The 21,357-nt window shown below is 31.4% G+C and overlaps 3 protein-coding genes across 3 annotated transcripts; 1 reads left to right on the top strand and 2 right to left on the bottom strand.

The window, feature by feature from the left end:
* Positions 1 to 1,043: 1,043 nt before the first annotated feature.
* LOC137928989 (uncharacterized) lies at positions 1,044 to 14,668 on the bottom strand. Its single transcript, XM_068771998.1, has 11 exons — positions 14,616 to 14,668; positions 12,219 to 12,364; positions 11,691 to 11,811; positions 9,612 to 9,800; positions 8,928 to 9,076; positions 7,733 to 7,908; positions 7,031 to 7,173; positions 5,595 to 5,787; positions 5,032 to 5,136; positions 2,740 to 2,854; positions 1,044 to 1,317 (listed from the first exon to the last, which is right to left on the bottom strand). The coding sequence occupies exons 2-11, from the start codon at positions 12,356 to 12,358 to the stop codon at positions 1,044 to 1,046; spliced, it is 1,605 nt and encodes a 534-aa protein (XP_068628099.1). The 5' UTR covers positions 12,359 to 12,364; positions 14,616 to 14,668.
* A 598-nt stretch (positions 14,669 to 15,266) lies between these two features.
* On the top strand, positions 15,267 to 18,645 carry Ts (Thymidylate synthase). The gene is made up of 5 exons (XM_068771603.1): positions 15,267 to 15,421; positions 15,495 to 15,752; positions 16,038 to 16,158; positions 17,037 to 17,262; positions 18,214 to 18,645. Exons 1-5 carry the CDS (start codon positions 15,340 to 15,342, stop codon positions 18,421 to 18,423), a joined length of 897 nt encoding a protein of 298 aa, XP_068627704.1. The 5' UTR covers positions 15,267 to 15,339; the 3' UTR covers positions 18,424 to 18,645.
* Positions 18,543 to 21,231, bottom strand: LOC137928677 (protein ILRUN). The gene is made up of 5 exons (XM_068771604.1): positions 20,794 to 21,231; positions 20,610 to 20,723; positions 19,359 to 19,585; positions 19,039 to 19,154; positions 18,543 to 18,959 (listed from the first exon to the last, which is right to left on the bottom strand). Exons 1-5 carry the CDS (start codon positions 20,961 to 20,963, stop codon positions 18,930 to 18,932), a joined length of 657 nt encoding a protein of 218 aa, XP_068627705.1. The 5' UTR covers positions 20,964 to 21,231; the 3' UTR covers positions 18,543 to 18,929.
* Between the last annotated feature and the right edge of the window lie 126 nt (positions 21,232 to 21,357).

Raw genomic sequence — 21,357 nt, 5'->3', positions numbered from 1 at the left:
ACAGATGATTTTTGAACGCAACTTTCTATTTCTAAACTTTTAATGTTAAGAAATTTGTATTATTGTTTGTATAGATGGAATGATATTGGTGCATTCTACAATCCGCAGTCAACAGTATTACTAGATATTCGACACTTATGACGTTTGTAAAAATTATACTTATATATAATGAAACTTTAGACATAAGTTTTTAAATCCCCTTGATTTATACCTACATATCATAAAAGGATATATAAATCAAATCGAAATAAATAAAATAAAAACTATAACAATTTATTTATTAAATCCAATAAAATATACATATTTACCGCTCTAAATTTTGACTTTTAGAGGTTAACTCAAAATTTATTTTACAATTTTAAAACAACACGTAAATTCTTCAAAAAACATGAATCTAATATTAATAAATTTTACATTTTGAAACAAAATTTTACATTCACAAAAGAAGTATAGTTTAAGTTGGCAATGGTTTATTATTTTGTTATTAATGTATTTCGCGCCCCCACCGAATAAAATGATAAGTCCAAAAATGTAACTTTTAAGAAGAGACGAAAAACTAAATACTGGTTATATCCCAAAAATTGATGAACTTAAAATCATATGCTTTTTATATTTTGAAAACTAACGATCGCTAACAATTTTTGATTATTTATATTTGAAACAACGCTTTGCTTGCAGCATATGACTCAAGTTTTCTATATTAGTGAAAATAAATATGCAAAGGTTTTTTTTTAAAGATTCTTGTCATTTAATTATATTTCCTATCTCCGCTATTATAGAATTTGTAGATTGAAAAGATTTAAAAACCCGACAGAATGATAACGGCGATTGTCATTTTATTTGGTGTGAGCAGCGATTTACCCAAATCTAAATTTATTCAACCATTGCTTATGCAACGAAAACAATTTCGCCTTATTTAATATAATTTTTTATTATTTTCGCTGCAATGTTAAATTTGTTTTTTTACTGAATATTTAAAATATTTTGTTTGAAACAAGATTGTTTATAGCTACATATGTATAATAAAATTGAAAGAGTCTAAGTTAATCGTCATTAAAATTACATCCGTGGTCGCTACACACGGAATCCATGTCACTATGGGTATAAGTCACTATATGTTCTTTTTCCCTCCATAAATGTTTATCACTGAGTGATAACACTTGATAAGATTCTGATATCCAAAAATTCCCTTCGCCAGATTCTTTTGCTCTCTTCAATCGTTCAGAAGTCTCTCTCTCGATTCGTTCTAAACGATCTAAAGCTTTCGAAGCGTCCGTATTTTGGATTCGTTCATTAAAATCAATGTCGATCTCAATTCTGTGAAATTATTGTTATATTGATACGAGGACATAATGAAATTCAAAAGTCAACATTACAATAATAAATTTTACATCAGTTATAATTCAACATTGAAATAATTTATTACTATTATTATAAAAAAATAAAATTACAATTGTCTATGCTTCTTTCAACGTGTACAAATACTACGTGTAATTTTATGTACAATTATCTACGATTTGTTTTATACATTATAGTACAAAAACAGAAATAAATACGATAAATTTAATAATCTGTGTAACTAAATATTTGTATATTGAATAGAAACAAAAACCACGGAAGACATACAATTTAAAAATTACAAAAATAACTTGCAGTTACATAGATAAAACTTTATCATGTCAATTGAAAAATGTTCATCAATTAATGCAACGTTTCATAAATAGTTGCGCAATTCATTGTTTGTTGTATGTCACAAGATAAAGAAGAAGATAAGATTAATTTATTACACAAATTATTGAGCTCGAGTACATTGAATCCTACGATCTCAAGGAAGGATTAGAAAAGGACTAATTAAAATCACCTCTTCAATGTAAAAACACCAATAAATTAATAGAGAGCAGTTGCAAAAATCAAGATTTTTATAAATTTAAATAACATTGTTAAAATTTTATTTATACATCTTGTTTGAAAATCTGTGTAAAAGCTTAAAATAAGTGCGTCACGTCCTTTTAATCATACAAAGTGACCACTCTAATAGTACAAAATACACTGAGGCAGATAGTAAACAATAATTAAATTTGATATGTAGTAGTCCTAATTTTGAAAGTGATCTATGCAACACTTCTTACTTTATTATCATTATGTTATTTATTATTTCTGAAATCATTGATGTTTGGAAAGGTTGACATCGCTATGCCTGCTGCCTACAACCAACGACTTCCTAGAGAGAAATTTGGAAAACCATGATCTAACCTATCTAAGAAACAAGGTAACCCACATAGCTCGAAGAATTGCTCATTTGGAGTGAGAGTTGACGTGGCACATCCTTCGTGCAACCGATGGCCGTTGGAGCCCAAAAGGTTCTCTGATGGCGACATGCTAGTAGATGTGGGTAGGGCCCCACTAGATGGACCGACGACATAGTTGAATAAACGGTCTACAATATATTTATTAACAGCAAATTAAAATACATTCGCACCCTTTAAAGCTTTTACACATATTTTTAATCATCTGTATAGTTACTACAGTATAATAGAACGCATAGTTTTTATGACAATAAATGTATTTGAAACTAAGTACTAAATTAATTACTAAGATGTTACTAAACATAATAACAAGCTATGACAGCACATAATGGAAATGTACTTTAATATTCCACACCGTTAGCTCTATTTATAATTCGTAAACATTATGAGGTAATGTGGAAACTTCTTTCTAGCTATCAATAGTTACTCGTACCCGGTGTCTTCTCGAAACTTGATCCATGCCTCTTGGTTGGGCGCCCGGGGTATTTCTTCAGCAAGGGTACGACACGCATCTTCCATTGCACGCCCGATGACTTCCTGCTGAATGTCTGTGTAATATCATAGCCATGTTTAAATATTTTTGCACTAATTTATTACGTAACTTTAAAAGAATATAAAAATTAGAGGATATTTTATTTTCTAGTTCAATGACTTGTGAATGTGAATATATTTTAAAAGATATAATATATAATAGAAGTAAAACTGCCGTAAATCTTAGCTGACCTTCATTTATACTTGGATTAACAGATATAGAACACGGCATAAGTCCGCCATAACGATATGTGTTGAAAGAGTGAACATGAAGCGAGTGTAAATATGTTGATGACGTTCACAAAATACTTACTATGTATACCTAATAGGCAACTATACTTACCTAATATGCAACTATACACTACTACCTAATATGCAACTGCATGTAAATATGTAAATAAATATAAGAATGTAGTTTATAAAGTAAAGTGGCATTTCCAGAGCTAAGTACAATGTGAGTATATATTTAAAAATCTGTACATCTCTTGCGACACTCATAGTGATATTTAAACCACGAAACGTTTATAACGATCGTACAATTGAAATTAAACGACCTTTAGCTGTTAAATATCTTATTGTAAAGTAGCTTCTCAAATATAAATTAAGCTATTATTGATTTGTACTTGTCTGTCGATCGTCTATCGACATGGAATGAGTTGTGCCGCCACTAGGTCAACTAATGAATGATATGGTTAAGGCAGTGAGAAGTCGTTGAATACAGGCAGCGCAAGACCGGTTAACGTGGCTTTTGGTGGAGGCTTATATCTTGCAATCGGCATTTATTGGCTCACATAACGATGATGATAGTAGTTTATTCATCATAAACCATGTAAATAAAGTACGTAGTCATGCGAAAACGAATGCTAGAAATTTTGCAACACCCGACGTTTACAGCTTCAATGTAACCTGTACTATAAATTGACAGAAATGGAAAGATTTATGGAAAATGATGTACTCGTATATATAGGTATAGAGCCCAGTAGTTATGTATATATATATACGGTAGTTATGAAACATGCGCTTACGTAATAATAACAATTATAATTTCTACCAATGTCGTGAAAACCCACTACTTAATAAAAAAACACTACACCAGACAAATCCGGTCTTAATGACCAAAAATTATTTGTAAGACTAATTGTACCCCGCCCGCTTCGTGTGACCTGCACCGACTTCGGTATTGTAATATCATAAAAAATGCATTCTTGCTAAATTTCAACAAAACATCCCAAAAAAATATCCCTGCCAAGTTTTATACGTATCAGAGCCATAGTTTAAAAATATGCAGTTTTTAATAAGCGATTCCTCTACTCGTCTTTCTGGTGGAATTACGCAAAAAATATTTCTACCATGTTTCAAGTAAAGGCCCAATGATTTAGTTTTTTTTATTACATTTGGTCTTACTGGAAATAGACTTAGGAATAGAAAGATAGATTTCTAGCAGTAGAAGTCTAATGGCTGTAAAGATTAAACTTGGTTCTAGAGATAACGTGAAAAGTGGAAATCTCTTTATAAGTAAAATAATTTACATCCATAAACTCATAGAGGATCTGATAATGTCGAATTTTTAGATCATTTTTAAACTTTGTTGCGTGAGTCGTTTAAAAAATATGGACTTATGTAAAAGCATCTTTACATTTTTTGCACTTACTGACGCCCAATACGATCAGGTATTATTTTAACATGCGTCGAATACAGATTTTTTCTAATTACCTTTCGAAAGTTATTTAAGAAGTTAAACGAGAAGTTTCAACGTCGAGATAAATAAAAAAGTATTAACTAACTTTGTTTACAACTTATGTAATTGCGGACTCAATGTGGTACAAAAATAACTAGGAGGAAGATATATAGATATAAATATTTTAGAAAAATGTTTAATTTTACAATACTGTATGTTATATAAACATGATAAATACTACTTTTTATCTAATTACTAATAAGCACGTACTTAAATGGAATATAATATATACATAAATTACTCATACATATGTACATATGCTATACATTGGCAATTAGAGAGAAGATACGACGATTCTTTCGCTATTATGTCTCAAACTTTCTTTTTAGACATGTAACGGTTTGCTGACTCTCTGATTCCGAGGCCACGATTATTCCAAAGTAGAACGGTTTACATAGGAAAAGGAGAATGAACAAAGATATATCTGTAAGGAAAAAGAAATACAAAAAAACTAACCTGCATGTTCAACATCAGGGACAGACCGTCGCAAAGCTCTCGCCAAATTTCCACATACCGCGCCTTTTGAAGTTAATTTACTACCACTACTCCGCCATTCAGCATCTAACATAAGAACACGGTTTATACAGGGGTAGCATTTTCTTTAATCATATATTATATCTTTAATCATATATCTACACATATATTTTAATTTCTAGATGTACATTCATTTTCTAAAAGTCAAGTAGGCATTTGTCTATTCATTTTTTTATCTGTATGGGAAATTCTACCGTGACCATTTGACTGTAACGGGCTGAAAATCCCACAACCAACAGAGGCGATTTTTCCCAGGTCATTTTTGTAATATTGAAGATACTATAGTAAAATATTTCATTCCTACGCTTTATTATCCTTTGAAAATCCAACCCCTATGATATGATATTTACAAGTTTTTATGTAAAGAGCTTTTTAAATACATTATGAGATAATTTGGAGACATTATTCGCAAGTGTATTGTAATACCGTTCTTAGTTCCTCTCGAAACAGTTACTAAATTCATAAGGGTTTCTTTGCAAACTCACCCATAAGGGTATTCATTATTTGTAATCTCGTTGGTGCATCGATAGAAGGACGCTGAGTTGCAGTCCGTGGTCTTTGAGGCAGCGTAGGTTTTTGTGGTCTTAAACCAGCGTTCTCTGTGGTTGCAGGTCTTCTTCGGTTCACTGGCGGATGCTTAGCTATTATCGCTTCCTCAATAGCCTCCTCCTGAGGAACCTGGTGACATAAATAAATTAACGAGAACAAACAACTCTTTGTACAATACTTATCGAGGTATTGAAATCTACGAAACTGTAAAGGTTCACCGTATCGAACATAACAGAATATATATAAAAGTTAAAATGATAAATTATTATGAAATCAATAATATTTTTCGTATACGTCAATTTTCTCAATTTTTTATTTTCTTCGCCAATTTCAGAAATAAAAAATAAAAAATTAAAAAATTAAAAAACCTGTAAACATTTTAGAAACACGATTCATTTTCTACTATTATCAAAGATATTGAATTTATCATGCTCCGCGTTTGTATATATTGCTGTGATTTATCTGTGAAGCTTAGTAACAAAGTGACGGGTGAATAAATTTATATTGATTGATAAATGAAAATTTGACTGACATAACCCCGCGGATTGGCAAGTTGAAATAGCAGCGGGCAAGATACTTAGTGAAAAGAACAGATTCACGTACAAAGTGGACAGACGACCTTGTTAAGGTTGTCGGATGAAATATATAAGATAGCAAATAGCCAAGAGATGAACTTTTTCACCAAAAATAGTTATTTATACTAATTTAATAATCTACATTTAGATAAAACTGACATTTCCTTGAAAAGTTTATTTAAAGTTAAAATGAAAGTTCATCTCCACCTTAACATATCTCCGTTTAAATTCAAATTCAAGATATCTTTATTCGAGTAGGCATTTACACGCACTTTCGAATGGTTTAAACGTCTAACATTATAAAAAGATCAGTCAGTGACTAAACTACTACAAGCTCTGATTGCTGATCTGCGAACAGAGCCGGCAAAAATCTCAACCTTTGCTCTATTAAATGAAATTTAACTAATATTTACCGTGTATATATATATATATATATATGTATACATACGAAACACTGTTCAATAAAATGGTTCAATAAAAAAGTCATTGTTTTATTATTAAACGAGCTGTGCCCACTAATTTGTCCGCGTGGAATTTTAAAAAAAATTGTTTATTTAGTTTTCTTTCTGCTTTTCATTTTAATTATTTGCTCTAGCTATTTCAGAGATTATTGAGAACAGAGATAAAAATTTAAAAGAAACATGAGTTTGGTATGTGTATCGCATATATATTAATATACATATAGTAAAAAGCGATTATTTTAATATTACAAACAGACACTCCAATTTTATTTATTTGTATAGATTCAATATGTGTACAAATAAAAAACTGATCTTTTTAATATTATACTCATGTACCTGATATGTTTGTGACGATGGCCCAGCAACTACAGCCTCTGTAGTTATGGGTTCACTTGTACGTTTTTCATCACCAGCACCATCTTGATTGCTTTCATTTTCAGAATCAGAAGTGTTATATGACTCTTCCAGGTAATCATCATCTATTAAGATTGTTAGTTAAATTTCTACATTTACCTTCTATAAAAATCAAAATTTTATTATCATTAATGGTCGTAATGTGGTAGCCCAGCGATAAGGACTGAGATTTTCTCACGGGTTCGATTCCGAAATATGATCCAATATAATTCATAATTTTTGCATGAAATATATAGGAATGCCACGACTCACAATGGCCAGCAGTAACGGAACGGTTTTTTTTGGAATAAATTAAATCCGCTTGATTCAAGGTCGGGACTATAAGGAGGATGACTCAGCAAGAAAATAGACTATGACGATATATGTTCGTTTGACTGTAGAAAGCGGAATCCGCTGCATGGAACTTGCAAAATATCTCTAAAAAATAATTTTTAAATTGCCACAGACTTGTGAAAATAAAGCAGCTCAATTGAAAATTATAATTTTCGAACTACAAATTATTATTTTTATTATTTTTCAACAAACCATTGCTAAAAACTTTCATTGGCACCGACACGTACGCCAGCAAAAAGTGAAACAAAGATTCTTAAGAGATAACAACGGGTAACATGTTTTTATGCTTACTAGTATCGTCTCTATGCAAAGGCAGATCATCTAAAGCGGTCAGCATAGGCAAAGTCGATGCAATTGTAGATCGATATGCCTGCGTTTCCGAAAATGGAGTCCCATTTAAAAATAGGCGCCGCAATGAACTGCACACGCCCAGTGTCCAAATCCGACTTGATTCAGATATTGGGTTACTGAAATAAAAAAAATATTGATTATATATAATATTTACACATCTCATCACATAATTTAACACGTTCACTGCGGGCCCAATTTTGAAGAACTTTCAGCTGGTGCGGCTGAGGTCGAATCAGCCTCAAGCTGAACTTCCTAGTAGTGCGGTTGAGGCCTTTTCTGCCTCATGTTTCAATCATTTTTTTTACAATATTGAGTCAATGCTTCGCAGACATAAAGAAAGCTATATTTGTCTTTGTCATACTTCATACGGTTGAGTGTAAACAGCCGCCGCACTAGAGAGAAAACACGAGTTTTACGCTCCGCACCAGTGCAAAGTCTACCATGAGGCTGAATCGACCTCAAGCCGCAGTGAACGTGTTAAGTAATAAATATTCTATTGAATTATATAATAAATGTTAATATTAAATTATCATTTAACATTTACATTAAATACAATAAAGACTCACTGCACTTTCTACGTGCAGTGACTATTATACTGTATTTGAACGGATAAAGAAAATAATAGAAAATGTACAACTATCTTTATATTGATATAAAGATGCATTCACATTAGTGGCATAAGGTCAGTCCCAAAATTGTAACAAACCCGTTGTAGTAATCGTAAAAAGTTGTATCCAATATTTAATACTGATATTTTTAAAAGTTATTATTAATGTAAGATATGTAGATAATGTAAGAAAGATCGCGAGAAATTGCTGTGGATACGGGCAACGCAAGACTGGTCATCCTGCCGATTTTTGGGAGAGGCCTATGGCTTACAGTGGGCGTCTATATACTGCCATGATGATAATGAAGATGGTGATGAATGTAAGAAAGCGATTATCAGTACAGATTTTTTTTACATTTACTTTTTTGTACTCTTATAAAAAGTTGCCATGTGTATTAAGCATTTTTATTTCTATAAAATTATTGAACATCCCTTCACTCGTTTGAAGTACGGTTGAAAAAGCGCAATATTAAATCTGTTAGTAATACTAAACCTAATTTAAATTAGTTTTATGGTAAAACATTATACTTAGACAAATTGAGTATATTTAGTTTCTGTAAGACGGCCAATGGGTGGAGATCTTGAATACGATTGCCTGCAGCGTGTAGTTCCCTTAAAGGTCCTACACCCCATACGCCGTCCAAAGACGTTAAGCCACAACGGTTAACACTAAGCATCTGTAAAATTAATATATCTTATTAAACTCAAATATTACGTGGATTATACAGCAAATCAAATTATTTTAAATTCTAATCATTTACTCTTTTATTCATGCTATTACGATGTTATCTCCCACTTATGATCGTGTAACATTCTATTATGTACGTCATGAGGAGAATGACAGAAAGACCTATTTGATCGGAAGAGCCCACAATAACGAAGACACGTCGGACTCGGAAATTAGTTTTTTTTTTGTGAACGCTTACAATACAAAACGTTTATTAAACTGTATAACACACGTAAATTATTATACATTTCTGTTTCTGCTGAAACCGACAGCCCTCAAGCGATTGGTGTCAGCGATCTAATCTAATATCTTTACTTTAAAAAACCTTAAACTTGAACATAAGTTTCGTTGAACAAACGTTTTAATTTTATTACTTAGTAATTCAGAGACATTGTTCGGGAGTATATTGTAATACCGTACAGTTAACGTAAAATAGTTTCTGAAGAAAGAAAACTTTTAAATATTTTTAAAGCAATATATCATGCCTTTAAATGTACTAAACCAATTCCAAGTTCTCGCAGCGTTAGTAATGCGCTTCCGTCCAAAGTCAAAGAACGGAGACGAGGCACAAGTACATGCAACCTCCTTAATCCAACACGTTCCGCAACTACACGTAACTTCGCTTCCTGAATTCTCAGAACTTCTTCATCTGAAGTCACCCCACTACATTCTTTCTAAAACAGATACAATTTTTGTTAAATAATACAACTATCTATAAAGAATGTACATTTATCAACATTTTTATTGATAACTGGCAGTTCCAACAGACTTTGTAGTGCCATAAGTCATTGGCCTGTCGCATTGCATTAGAAAAAAAATACCATATTTAATAGCCACCATTTTATATATTTAGTAATTGTGAAATACATTAATTCAATCATCGATAAATGCCGACACAGCAGTTAAACGAGAACTGTTTTTGCAGTTGGGAATTTGACGCGTGAGTGAAGTTCAAAATGAACTGCCAAACACGCGATATTTCAATAGTCATATATATTTTTGTTTTTTTCTGCATAATTTTATTATTTTCAATAAAAACCTTGTGTAATGTATATATGGAAAGTAAGAAAAAGATGAATTAGATCGGTTTAGTCATTTCCTAATTACCACGAGAAAAATATATATCTATATGTACTGATTATAAAGATTTAATATTAGAGTTTATTACTTTGTGGTCTCTGTATTTATTTATTGTCCAATTAGTCATTACATAGTTTTATCCAGTGGCGTACCTAGGGGGGGGCAGTGGGTGCGGTCCGCACCGGGCGGCACTTACCTTGGGGCGGCATTTTTTATATTTACTTATAGTAGTTGTAAAAGGCAACTTTTTCATTTCAAATTTATTTTCTTTCTTGAATAATAAATAATTATTATAAGTTTAATATTTGATTTATATAAATTATGATTAACTTTCTGATTTCGAATATTATTCCTCGGTGTATATAAATGCATTTTAGTGTAAATTTTGGATTCTAGTTCAAGAACAAGATAATAATTTTATTTTATTATATTCATTAAAATTCGTTGAAATCGTAAAAGGATCTTTACGACTTTGTTCGGCAATTTTTCCTAACTAAAAATTTTTGATGTCAGTTTATAAATGTCATTTCTTTTGAAAAGTTTGTATGATTACTTTGAAGTGATATATCAATATTTTTTTAAATCAAAAATCACTATTTGATTGACATATAATAGAAAGGGCGGCAAACTGGAGATCGCCCCGGGCGGTAAAAGTTCTAGGTACGCCACTGGTTTTATCGCTCTAGAAATCGTTCCCGAAAGCATGAACAATGTTTCTAAGTTAAGTACAATATATCATAAGCATATTTTTAGGTGTTCACGTATTAACGCTCTTCACATTTTTTGCATTTGTTGTATTTGCAACTTAAACGGGTTTAACTCACGGGAGCCAACAAGGCATCCTCGCCTGAGAGATGATGATTTCACTTTTTTATTATTGGGAAGCCTACAAGTTCTTACGGTTAGGTAAATGAGATGATGGTCTTTGAAGACTCGACGCAAGGTCTTTCAAAAGGAACTTCAGCTAGGGCTGACACTCCATGCATCATGATCAGCATTCGGATTCGAGGTACCGAATGGCCTATAGGTCCGAACCATGGCTTAATCGGTGGCTATTATCGAGAAGTTTAACTATTTAGAAACTTAATTCTCAAATTCGAACTCAAAATTTCTTTATTTGAGCAGATATTTACACGCAGTTTTAAATCGTCGTCTATTTTCACATTTTAAGTAGTAAGCTATCACCGTCTCGGAATGCAGAGAGCCGGCCAGCAACTATCAACAGTCGCTATTTTTATATTAAATTTAACAATGCTTGATGTACACATTGTAATATTAACGATGTAATGAGTCAATAAACATGTTACACATACAATTTGATCAACTAAAACCTTTTGAAACTAAAAAAGGAAGGTCTACGATATCTTGTGGTCTAAGATATTTTATTATGCGTACGCTTAGACCTATTAAAGATTTGTTAACTCGGATGGAATTGTAACTGTCTGTTGTTAATTTGAATTTAATTTAGTAAAATAGTTACTTACCAAAAGTTCAATTAAAGTTAATTCTCTTGGGATAACAATACGTCTATATCCAGGTAGACGACGTTCTAATTCATCTTGGCCGGGGGGTTGTTCCGGTTCTGGTGGTGGCATCGCCAAAGCCCTGATCAATTCATAAGTATGAATAAATACGCATTTTACAAATAATATATAGCAGATGTTAACGTTTACAAAAATATTTCTACAAGAATAACTGAGTGGGTATATAAACATTTTGTATTTTTTCACTGGACTCCAATAATATCGTCTCGATAAAAATCTGTTTCAGTTTAAAAGTTAAATAAATCTATAACCAATAAACCTGTATCTATAACTGGTCGATTCCAGTAAACGTACAATTATATAGATAAACGAATACATAATCTTTTTCACACTTTTAATTTTAATTATTTAAAATTACAGTAACTGTTAAAACTTATTGTCGTGTCAAAAAACATACACTTCGCCGGTTTAATTCACGCGCATATTTTGAGATCAATTCGACATCGCTTTTACCTAATACACTTTTACCTAAATAACGGCGTCGCACGAACATTTGGTGGTTCAGGAGAACTCGCACTGGATATCTCTGAAGGAGAAGGAGACGCGACAACACTCGGTGTCCGTGGCGCAGAACCAAGTTCCAAGCATGGCGCCTCGTGTGATGGCATTTGTGTCTAAAATAAATTTCGTGTTAAAAATTAAGTGCTCTTCCGTTTGCCAAAAAAGCGAAAAACTTAACTTATTGATCGTAACTAAACTTCGGTTACTCTATTTACTGAATTTTTTTCATTTTAGCAATTATTTTATTAGGTTAGGTTATTTCGGTTGCTTGACATGGAGTGAGTAGTTCCCTCACTAGTTAGATGACAGCCAATGCCGCGGGAAGTCGGAAACGTGCAGCGTGGTATAGAGTGTTATCGTGGTGAAGTTTGGAGGAGGCGTATGTCAAGACATTGGCTAATATGGGGATGATGTTGTAAGAAATGTCCAAAATTACTACCGTGCACAATAAGCTGTAATATCTTATAGGACATCACACAAGGTGGATTGATGACCATGTTAAGTTAGTCGGAAGACGCTGGATGAAGGCCACTTCCGATCGAACCTTGTGTAAATTTTTGGAAGTAGCCTATGTCCAATAACGGAGGTCCTGCACAGAGTCCCAGATTGTCACCAGACCCCGAGTTGTCTACGGCCCAACCGGGCAGAAACTTTGCTCAGAAAAATACTGTAACTGTAACACTTGAACCTAGATATGTTATCACCAAATTGTAACTCGCGAATCTTGACCGATGATACATTTCAAGCAAAGAGACAATAATAGTCTCGTTCCTAAACGACATTCGACGGACTTCAAGCAACGCTTAAAGTGAAACACACTGGTAGAGAAACATCGCTTCTGCAAACCATTCATACTCTGCACGACTGTGGGAACCCTTCGTAATATTGTTACCGAAGATTTATAAATAGCTATGTAAATTTGTCAGTTCAATCACTGCGTAAAAACATTCCATATGGCATAGCTACATGCTGTTTACTTCAAGTAACAATCTTTCATTTTTATTAGGACAGTAAAACTCTTCTGCTGCTAAGGTTCTCTAATTCTAAAATACTAAGATTCTTTTTTTCTTAATTAATGGTTGTGCAGCGGATACATTTAAAGACAAATCTTCTCATCAGATTTTCTCCTCTTAGAGCGAGATTAAAGACTTAAACCCTAAGGGTCTAAAAAATAAATTTAAGAGTATTACTAAACTCTGACCCCCTCCTAGAAAGAAGAATTATAGAAAGGCTAGCGAGTAAAACTTGTACCTCTATCTAGCTGGCTAAAAGGACTACATTGCACTATCAAGCCTTTAAAAGTCCACATTGACGAAAAAGGCTCCTACCTACGTTTTGGGCGTGTGCATTTGCGCGTCGTAAGAAGAGATGTTGTAGTTTTGGGAAGCTAAGCCTTCATCGTGACCTCATAAATAATACCAATCTGCTAGCCACAGGGCATTAAACAGAACAGCGACGATTCAATTCAATGCTGCTAATACGTGTTTCATCATGGGAACATCCCAAAATTGCCTTGGGTGGCTATTGTTTGCCTGCCAAGTCTAAACCAAACTGCGTTGTTCAATCCGTGGCACATCCATTTAAGAAATAAACATGAGTTTATTTATGGATATACTACAGCAGCTTTAAATCTCTGGTGTGTATGACAGAAATTCTTGAAATTTCTAAGGAAAATTACGATTAACCTTTACCTTACTCAAGGAATTTACCTGTATATGCAAGCCAAAACTTCTTTGACGAAAATTATACAATTTCTTGCTGCTTTTTTAATTAATTTCTATAAAATATTAATGGTAAATAGCGCCATCCTTAAACATAACACTTCAAAGAAAACCTAAATTGCGGGTACTCCTTGACGCCGAGCACGTATGACAAAGTAGGAAACATCTCTCATATGCTGTTAGACCTTTTCGTAATTGTACAAATAGCTATGTGCCAATGCGCAAGCTAAGTGCATAAAGCTTATGTTAAGTGATACCTATGGATAAACATCAGAATTGAATATTTACAACGCAAATAAAAATGAATGTATGAAAAGTAGCAGTGACAAATAGTGTATATACTTTAACATAAATTTTGAGCTAGGACATAAAGGCGAATAAATAGCGAGACAAGATTCAGGCAGTCGTTAAATGCTAATGAATGATAAGTGAAGTGACCAGAATAGCAAGAAAAAATATTGTGCAGAGAATGATGATGTTTATATCCGTCATTGTAATGCAAATTAACATTATATAAGTTAACTTATATGTTGCGTAAATAATGTATAAACTAAATATAAAATTTGTACAGTACAAATTTTATATTTATTTATATTATAGTATTATTTAACCATTAATATCATAAGAGTAAAATTTTGCATACCGTCTGGTTTTTAATACCTCAATCAGAAATTATAAAATATATCTAAAATCGGCACCAATCAATTTTTAACTTTTATAACATAAAATCCCTCATATTATGGATTTTGAATCAGTTTCCTCGTCTATATTTCATCCGTTTTATTTTAACAAAAAAGAACATCAACAGTCAAACCACAAAAAGGAAGACTCTAACGTACAAACCAATTTTGTTGCCTAAAGCAACACATAACAGAGCAAAAATATCGGATAGACATATATTCATATATAATTCTTATCGTCATTCCTATTAAGTATTTGTGGCGAGCATATAGTAAAATAAATAACCAATTTGTGAAAATCTCAAACTGTTTTTTTTTAACAGAAAGTTAGTATTGAAATTAAAAAAATGCGTACACAATGAAAATAACTTTTAAGAAAATACACTTTATTATACCTTTGGTGTATCTAAATAAATCTATTTTTATAAATTTAAATTCCGTCAATATAATTGATTAAATACCTAAATGAAGTAATTTAATTTACGAAGTCTCAATGTCATAAATAAATGACATTTGGCAAAAAGTTTGATGTTATCTATAACATTTTAAAAATACATTGTATGTCTGTCATGAAATTTGGCGGCAAATGCTAATTTTGCGGTTACAATCACCTCTAACCATATTGTTTTTCTTTATATTAGTAGTTAGAAATTGATCAACTTCTAATTAATTTATTGTTTTATTAAAATGAGTACTGAATTTAAGGGAAAAGAATCAAACCATGAAGAATACCAATATCTTAAACTTGTAAAACAAATTATCGATGAAGGTAAACTAACTCCTATTTCACTACAACCTCTGTAAATCTCTTTAAAATACTTTAATACAGTAATATTCCGCAGGTGATAAAAGGATTGATAGAACTGGTGTTGGCACTTTATCGATATTTGGTGCAATTCAAAGATATTCTCTTCAAAATAATACTTTACCTCTTTTAACAACAAAGCGTGTTTTCCTAAGAGGCGTTATTGAAGAATTATTGTGGATGATATCAGGTTCCACAGATAGCAAGGTTCTGGCAGCAAAAGGGATACATATCTGGGATGCGAATGGTTCTAGAACTTTTCTAGACAATTTGGGTTTCACTGATCGTGAAGAAGGTATTTTTGTATTATCATAGTTATTTTCTTTTCACCTCATGTCTAAGAAAAAACAATAAAAGAATACAAAACATCAACAAACATGTGATATAAAATAAACAAGGAAAAATTCACTGGTTGTAGATTTGCATTTCTTTGTAATTTACTACCCCTTAAATATGTTATAATTTAAAATTAGTTTTAATTTGGATGATTTTGCCACCTCAATTTTCATTATAATTTTTTCATTTACTTTTTTAAAAGTATGGAAGTTTTAGTTTTTCTTACCAACTTTTACATTTTAAGGTGACCTAGGTCCTGTGTATGGTTTTCAATGGAGGCACAGTGGTGCTAAATATGTAAATGCAAAGACTGATTATAGTGAACAAGGTATAGATCAGCTACAAAATGTTATTGATACTATAAAGTAAGTGATAAATTTAAATACAACTAAAGACATTTATCTCCTTAACTCAAAAATTCCCATTTTTTTAATCCTTCTTTGAAACAAGTGGAACATGTAACTGAAAATTCAAGCAATTGGAAAATAAAATGTTGTATGGGTATATCTATTAATTTTTTTAATCAATTGGATAATGAATGACAATTTAATTATGAAAATGTTTCTGTTATAACTATTTTGAAAATTCCTTTTTTTTTAAACTAGGACACATTTCTTTGCTAACTACTGCTTAGTAACTGATATTAATGTAATGGTAAAAGATCCGAAGAATAAGACTAGTTACTAGACATAATTTTGTCAGGCATTGTGTTAGTTGCACATTGCTGCAGCAGTTTGGTACATAAAGTGCTTAAAACCAATTCAGGGTCTATCAACTCGAGGAACTATACTGAATAAGAACATCTTTAACAGGAAAATGACTACCTGTATTAGTATTGAAGATAAAACCTTTAATCAAGAAGTTTCTTCACACCCATGTAATAATCTCTGGCAATATTGGGGCTGAAATTTTTTTGATGTCCAATGTTAAATCTACGGTTTTCATTGTGGATACCTCCACTAGATGTGCAGCCCATTATCTTAGAGAGGAGGCCTATACATTATGAGTGTATATTAGCTGACATAAAGATAATGATGAACAGTAATCTTTAAAATATTGATCATTAAAAGAGTAAAAAGAAACAATGTTTTAATATAAAGGAAAGAATAGATGTGATCATATAACTTATTCAGTTTAATTATAATATATGAAATAAATAACTGCTAACAAAATGCAGTATACAATTTTAAACTAAATGAATAAACTTTGTGTTCTTTAAAGGGTATATGAAAATTTATTACAGAAATAATCCCGCTGATAGGAGGATGATTATATGTGCATGGAATCCATCAGATTTAGGCAAAATGGCTTTACCGCCTTGTCATTGTCTAGTACAATTTCATGTGGCCAATGGAAAACTATCCTGTTTAATGTATCAAAGGAGTGCAGACATGGGTCTTGGTGTTCCATTCAACATTGCCAGTTACTCTCTTTTGACACACATGATTGCACATATAACAGGATTAGAGGTAAGTTGCTGTCATGGAATTTGTTATTTTCTCAATATTTTGGCCATAGATCCTCAATGGATACCACAGCCGCCATTTGGTGTAGGAGCTTTTCATGGTAGTATGTGCACAAGCAAATGGGGAGCATTATAAACTTTACTCGCAAAATAAAAATAACATTTCTCTAACCACCTCACAGATAACAAATTGCTTTCATTACAAATTTTGGAGAATTTATTTCATTTATCATTCATTGTATATTATAAATAACAATGGATACATAAAATTGCAACTTAGAAATGGTAAAAGAAGATTTGTTTAAGAAAATCCAATAGCAATGTCATACATATCTTAAATCATTCAAAATAGGTAAAAGTAAATTAAAAATTTGGTTTTCATAGCTTCCAGCGAATTTTTTTGCTTGTTAATCAACATACCCTAATAAATATTTGTGCAGTGTAAATAATAAAAAAACAAAACTTTTTGTTGCAATTTTTTCTTTAGTGTTCAGTTTTGACTTTTCTGAGAGAACACTTAGTATTAATCTTTGCACTCTGAAACACTGGAATAAAATTAAGATATCATGATGATGTAATAACCTATACTAATTAAGTGGCAATGAATCATATAACAGAAACAAGTTTACATTATGCTGACAACTTTAATAGCTGTGTAAAATGTGGTCTAGATAAATACTACATAGACTTTTATTTATCAATTGAAAAGTTTGTAAACATTTTTAGGCTAAGGAGCCATATCACTTAAAATAACTATTTAGTGATCACCCTGGTCACTGAATAAGTTTCCTGTGCTGTCACTAAAAATAGAGTACTATCACTATCATGTCAACCACTCACTGCAAGACATCCTCCAAAGATCGCTATGATGACTGCTCTTGCGCTGCCAACACCCAGCGACTACCCACAACCTTGCCTAAAACTAATATTTTTGTACTTAATATTTTCTTAACAGCCTGGTGAATTTGTCCACACAACTGGGGATACTCATGTGTATTTGAATCACATTGAACCGCTAAAGAAACAACTAGAAAGGCTACCAAGACCATTCCCAACCATAGAATTTGCTCGCAAAGTTGAATCAATAGATGACTTTAAATATGAAGATTTTATCATTAAGAATTATAGTCCACATCCTAAAATTGATATGGAGATGGCAGTGTAACAAGTCTGGCTTATGTGAGATAATTAGATTTAGATTTCATTTGTCCTAGATAATAAAGATGTTCTTCAAGTTATCTTTTAAAAATGTGTTAATTTTTAATGTATAATTAAAACACTGTTAAATTCTTGGCTCATCATTATTTATTAACAAAAATTATATCAAATCTTGCCAATTATTTATTTCTCCAACTAAGATTACAAAATGAAACCCAAAAAAAATACTAAATGGCAATTAAATCTTAATAAAAAATAATTAAATTAAGTGTTGCTAGAAAATTGATTAATAAAATTTTTAAAATATTCTGATTTACAGCTATTAAAAATTTCCAAGTATATTACAATAGCATTTTGTACACTGTATTTATTGATTGCCCTCATTCATTTAATTGGAAATAAATATTTCTACCAGAGCAAAAATATGCCACTAGTAAACTCTAACAGATAAAATGTTGTGATGTTATTTGTAACAGAATATGGAGACAATTAAATGAAACTTATTGCAATATATCAACACATTTGATCATCTTGTGATGGCACCTGTAAAATAAAATAAACAATGTATGAATTTGTTTTTATTTTTACATTTTTCAATGTGATTAAGAGAATCTGTACAAACCTGAGAGATACCCTCGTCTAATTCCAATCTTCTGCTAGGTACTGGCAAAGCAGCTAACTGCTCTGTAAGTGCTATTGTCATTTCTGACTCCACTGTAATTTCTACCCATAATGTATCTAAAAATAGAAAAGTATTTAAAAAAGAAAAACCATTGGATATTTTTTATACATGGTAAGACAGTTACCTTACACTGTTTTATTTCCATTATTTTTTTTTAATTTCAGTGCAATAGTCACACTAATAGTATTGCAACTGTTCCAAATAGCAATAATTATTACTTAAAAATCGAGCTAACTTGCATAAATACATAAATTATTTACCTCCTATTTGGTCACCTTTGTCAGTTACTAAATGAAAATAACCTCTATGTGCACCAGGGGAACTTGGTGCGGTTAACTTCATAGTAACAGTAGTGGAATGTCCAGGAGGCAACGGAGGGACATATGTTGGTGTTGCATCAAACTGTTCTCCTCCTGCTTGTATTAGTCTACAGCTTCCGGGCCACGCTTCCGCTCCTGTATTGGCAATACTCCAGCTTTGTTCAAAACTGTAATCAGAAACTAACACATTATGGGCTTTTTGTCTTCTTTGGTAATCCAGCGTCCTAAATGTGATTAATTTATTAATTGAAGTTGTTATTTTAACAACAAAGTAAAATAGTAAAAAGAGTATATTTTTTGTGAGCAAATGACATAATCATTTGAGACTTCTTAATATTTGGAATTGAAAAAGAAATAAACTATTTATTTAACGTTTTTATGGCATAATTTATACATTTGATGGCTTATTGACCAAAAATTATTGGTTACTAGGTTATATCAATACCCTCTATCAATCTTACATTGATGTCGAATTTTATGAGTCAAATTCATATTTACCACATATGGTGTTATCTTTGATAAAGTTAGGCTAACAATATCACATAATCAAGAATAAAAATTAAGAATTTAACTCAGTGAAATAATAATTTACCTGTATTATGAAAAGTTTGTAGACAGATAACTTGGTTTATTAGAATAATGAGTATTTAGTTAAAGTAAAATTAATCTGTCAAAAATCTAATATCTAATCATGTACAGACCATTTTGTGATGGATATCAAAGAGAAATATAAAATTAAAATATTGATAATAGTTTGTGATAATAGCCAAAATTCAAAAAGATAATTTCTTTTAAAACTTTAGGGCATGTTCAAAGCATGTAAATGAAGACAAAAATATGGAGTGAAGTAAATAAGCTGTTTGCATAATACATAGAAAACTTTTAAATAAAATTGGCATTTTAACACTATGAATCTGGTGAACTAAGAATATTGGTATGATACAGTGTTTTATATTCAGGTTACAGTAAAGTGATGTTTACCCAAAAAGGTATAGATCAATTCTAATACATCAGATTCACAGAGGTCAAGTGTCAATTTTGTGAAAAAAAATTCTTATTTATTACACTCCTATTCTAATGATTTCAAACAGAATGAATCATGTGTCAATAAAAATGACTTTTCTGAAATACATTCTAAATTTAATTTAACAAAATTAACATTATCGAAAATCAGTAATAGCAAAACCTTACCAAGAACCTGGGGTTACAGCAGTTTCCTGATTTTGAGCTTCTTTTAGGGACATAGATGGAAGTTTTGGAGGCAGACTATAATCTAAATAACAACAAATAGCAGCTTGTAAGTTCCTGAAATAAAAACATTATTAAAAAAGAGGCAAAGAATCAATTTGCGGAAGATAGAAACTAATGTTTATACCAATTGCTCATATCCAAGAAAAAGCTTGCTGTATTGTAATTTAAACTGGGACCTAACAATCTTTGCATTTGTCCTATTAGTTCTTCCCTGTCAGTTGTATTCATACAACTGAATTGTAACAATAGATTTTGGTCTATCTCTCCAGAAATTGCTGAACCATCCACATCCATTATGATAGGCAAATCACAACGCACTTTTGTGTTTCACTACACTCAACATTCCCTTTGTTTACGTACGACAGCTGATGTGAATTTAATAGTTATGTATTAAATTGTTATAAATGATTTAAAATTTATTCGTACTGACAAAGTTTTGGATGGTTAAAAAAATTAAATGTCATTAACGTCGTATATCGTATATTTAATAGGAAAAATAAAGTCGTATTAATTGACATATATGTCAATTATAAAATACAATATGATCTCTCTCTATCAACGTAAAAAGCTGGCAACCAAATCAAAATGGCAGAATGAGTATGAAGTGTAACTTATAACTTTAATGATAATATTTATTACGATCATTGAGGAAATTATTTTTTAAATAATTTAAAAGTATAAAATGCTT

The sequence above is a fragment of the Battus philenor genome, unplaced genomic scaffold (genome assembly GCF_028537555.1).
Source record: "Battus philenor isolate CCGP_79_NKW_IND1 unplaced genomic scaffold, ilBatPhil1.0.hap1 SCAF_4, whole genome shotgun sequence".
Lineage (NCBI taxonomy): Eukaryota > Metazoa > Arthropoda > Insecta > Lepidoptera > Papilionidae > Battus > Battus philenor.
This window is presented reverse-complemented; position numbering and strand designations above follow the sequence as displayed.

What these genes read in the sequence shown, in the direction of transcription:
- LOC137928677 (XM_068771604.1), bottom strand. Translation starts at nt 20,963, where the DNA reads ATGGATGTGGATGGTTCAGCAATTTCTGGAGAGATAGACCAAAATCTA. An exon ending in GCTGTAACCCCAGGTTCTTG is followed by an intron (nt 19,586 to 20,609) that starts GTAAGGTTTTGC and finishes TTCTGATTACAG; the next exon opens with TTTTGAACAAAGCTGGAGTA. An exon ending in CAAAGGTGACCAAATAGGAG is followed by an intron (nt 19,155 to 19,358) that starts GTAAATAATTTA and finishes TTCTATTTTTAG; the next exon opens with ATACATTATGGGTAGAAATT.
- LOC137928989 (XM_068771998.1), bottom strand. Translation starts at nt 12,358, where the DNA reads ATGCCATCACACGAGGCGCCATGCTTGGAACTTGGTTCTGCGCCACGG. An exon ending in TAACTTTAATTGAACTTTTG is followed by an intron (nt 9,801 to 11,690) that starts GTAAGTAACTAT and finishes TATCTGTTTTAG; the next exon opens with AAAGAATGTAGTGGGGTGAC. An exon ending in TTTGCATAGAGACGATACTA is followed by an intron (nt 7,174 to 7,732) that starts GTAAGCATAAAA and finishes CAATCTTAATAG; the next exon opens with ATGATGATTACCTGGAAGAG.
- Ts (XM_068771603.1), top strand. Translation starts at nt 15,340, where the DNA reads ATGAGTACTGAATTTAAGGGAAAAGAATCAAACCATGAAGAATACCAA. An exon ending in TTTCACTGATCGTGAAGAAG is followed by an intron (nt 15,753 to 16,037) that starts GTATTTTTGTAT and finishes TTACATTTTAAG; the next exon opens with GTGACCTAGGTCCTGTGTAT. An exon ending in CACATATAACAGGATTAGAG is followed by an intron (nt 17,263 to 18,213) that starts GTAAGTTGCTGT and finishes TTTTCTTAACAG; the next exon opens with CCTGGTGAATTTGTCCACAC.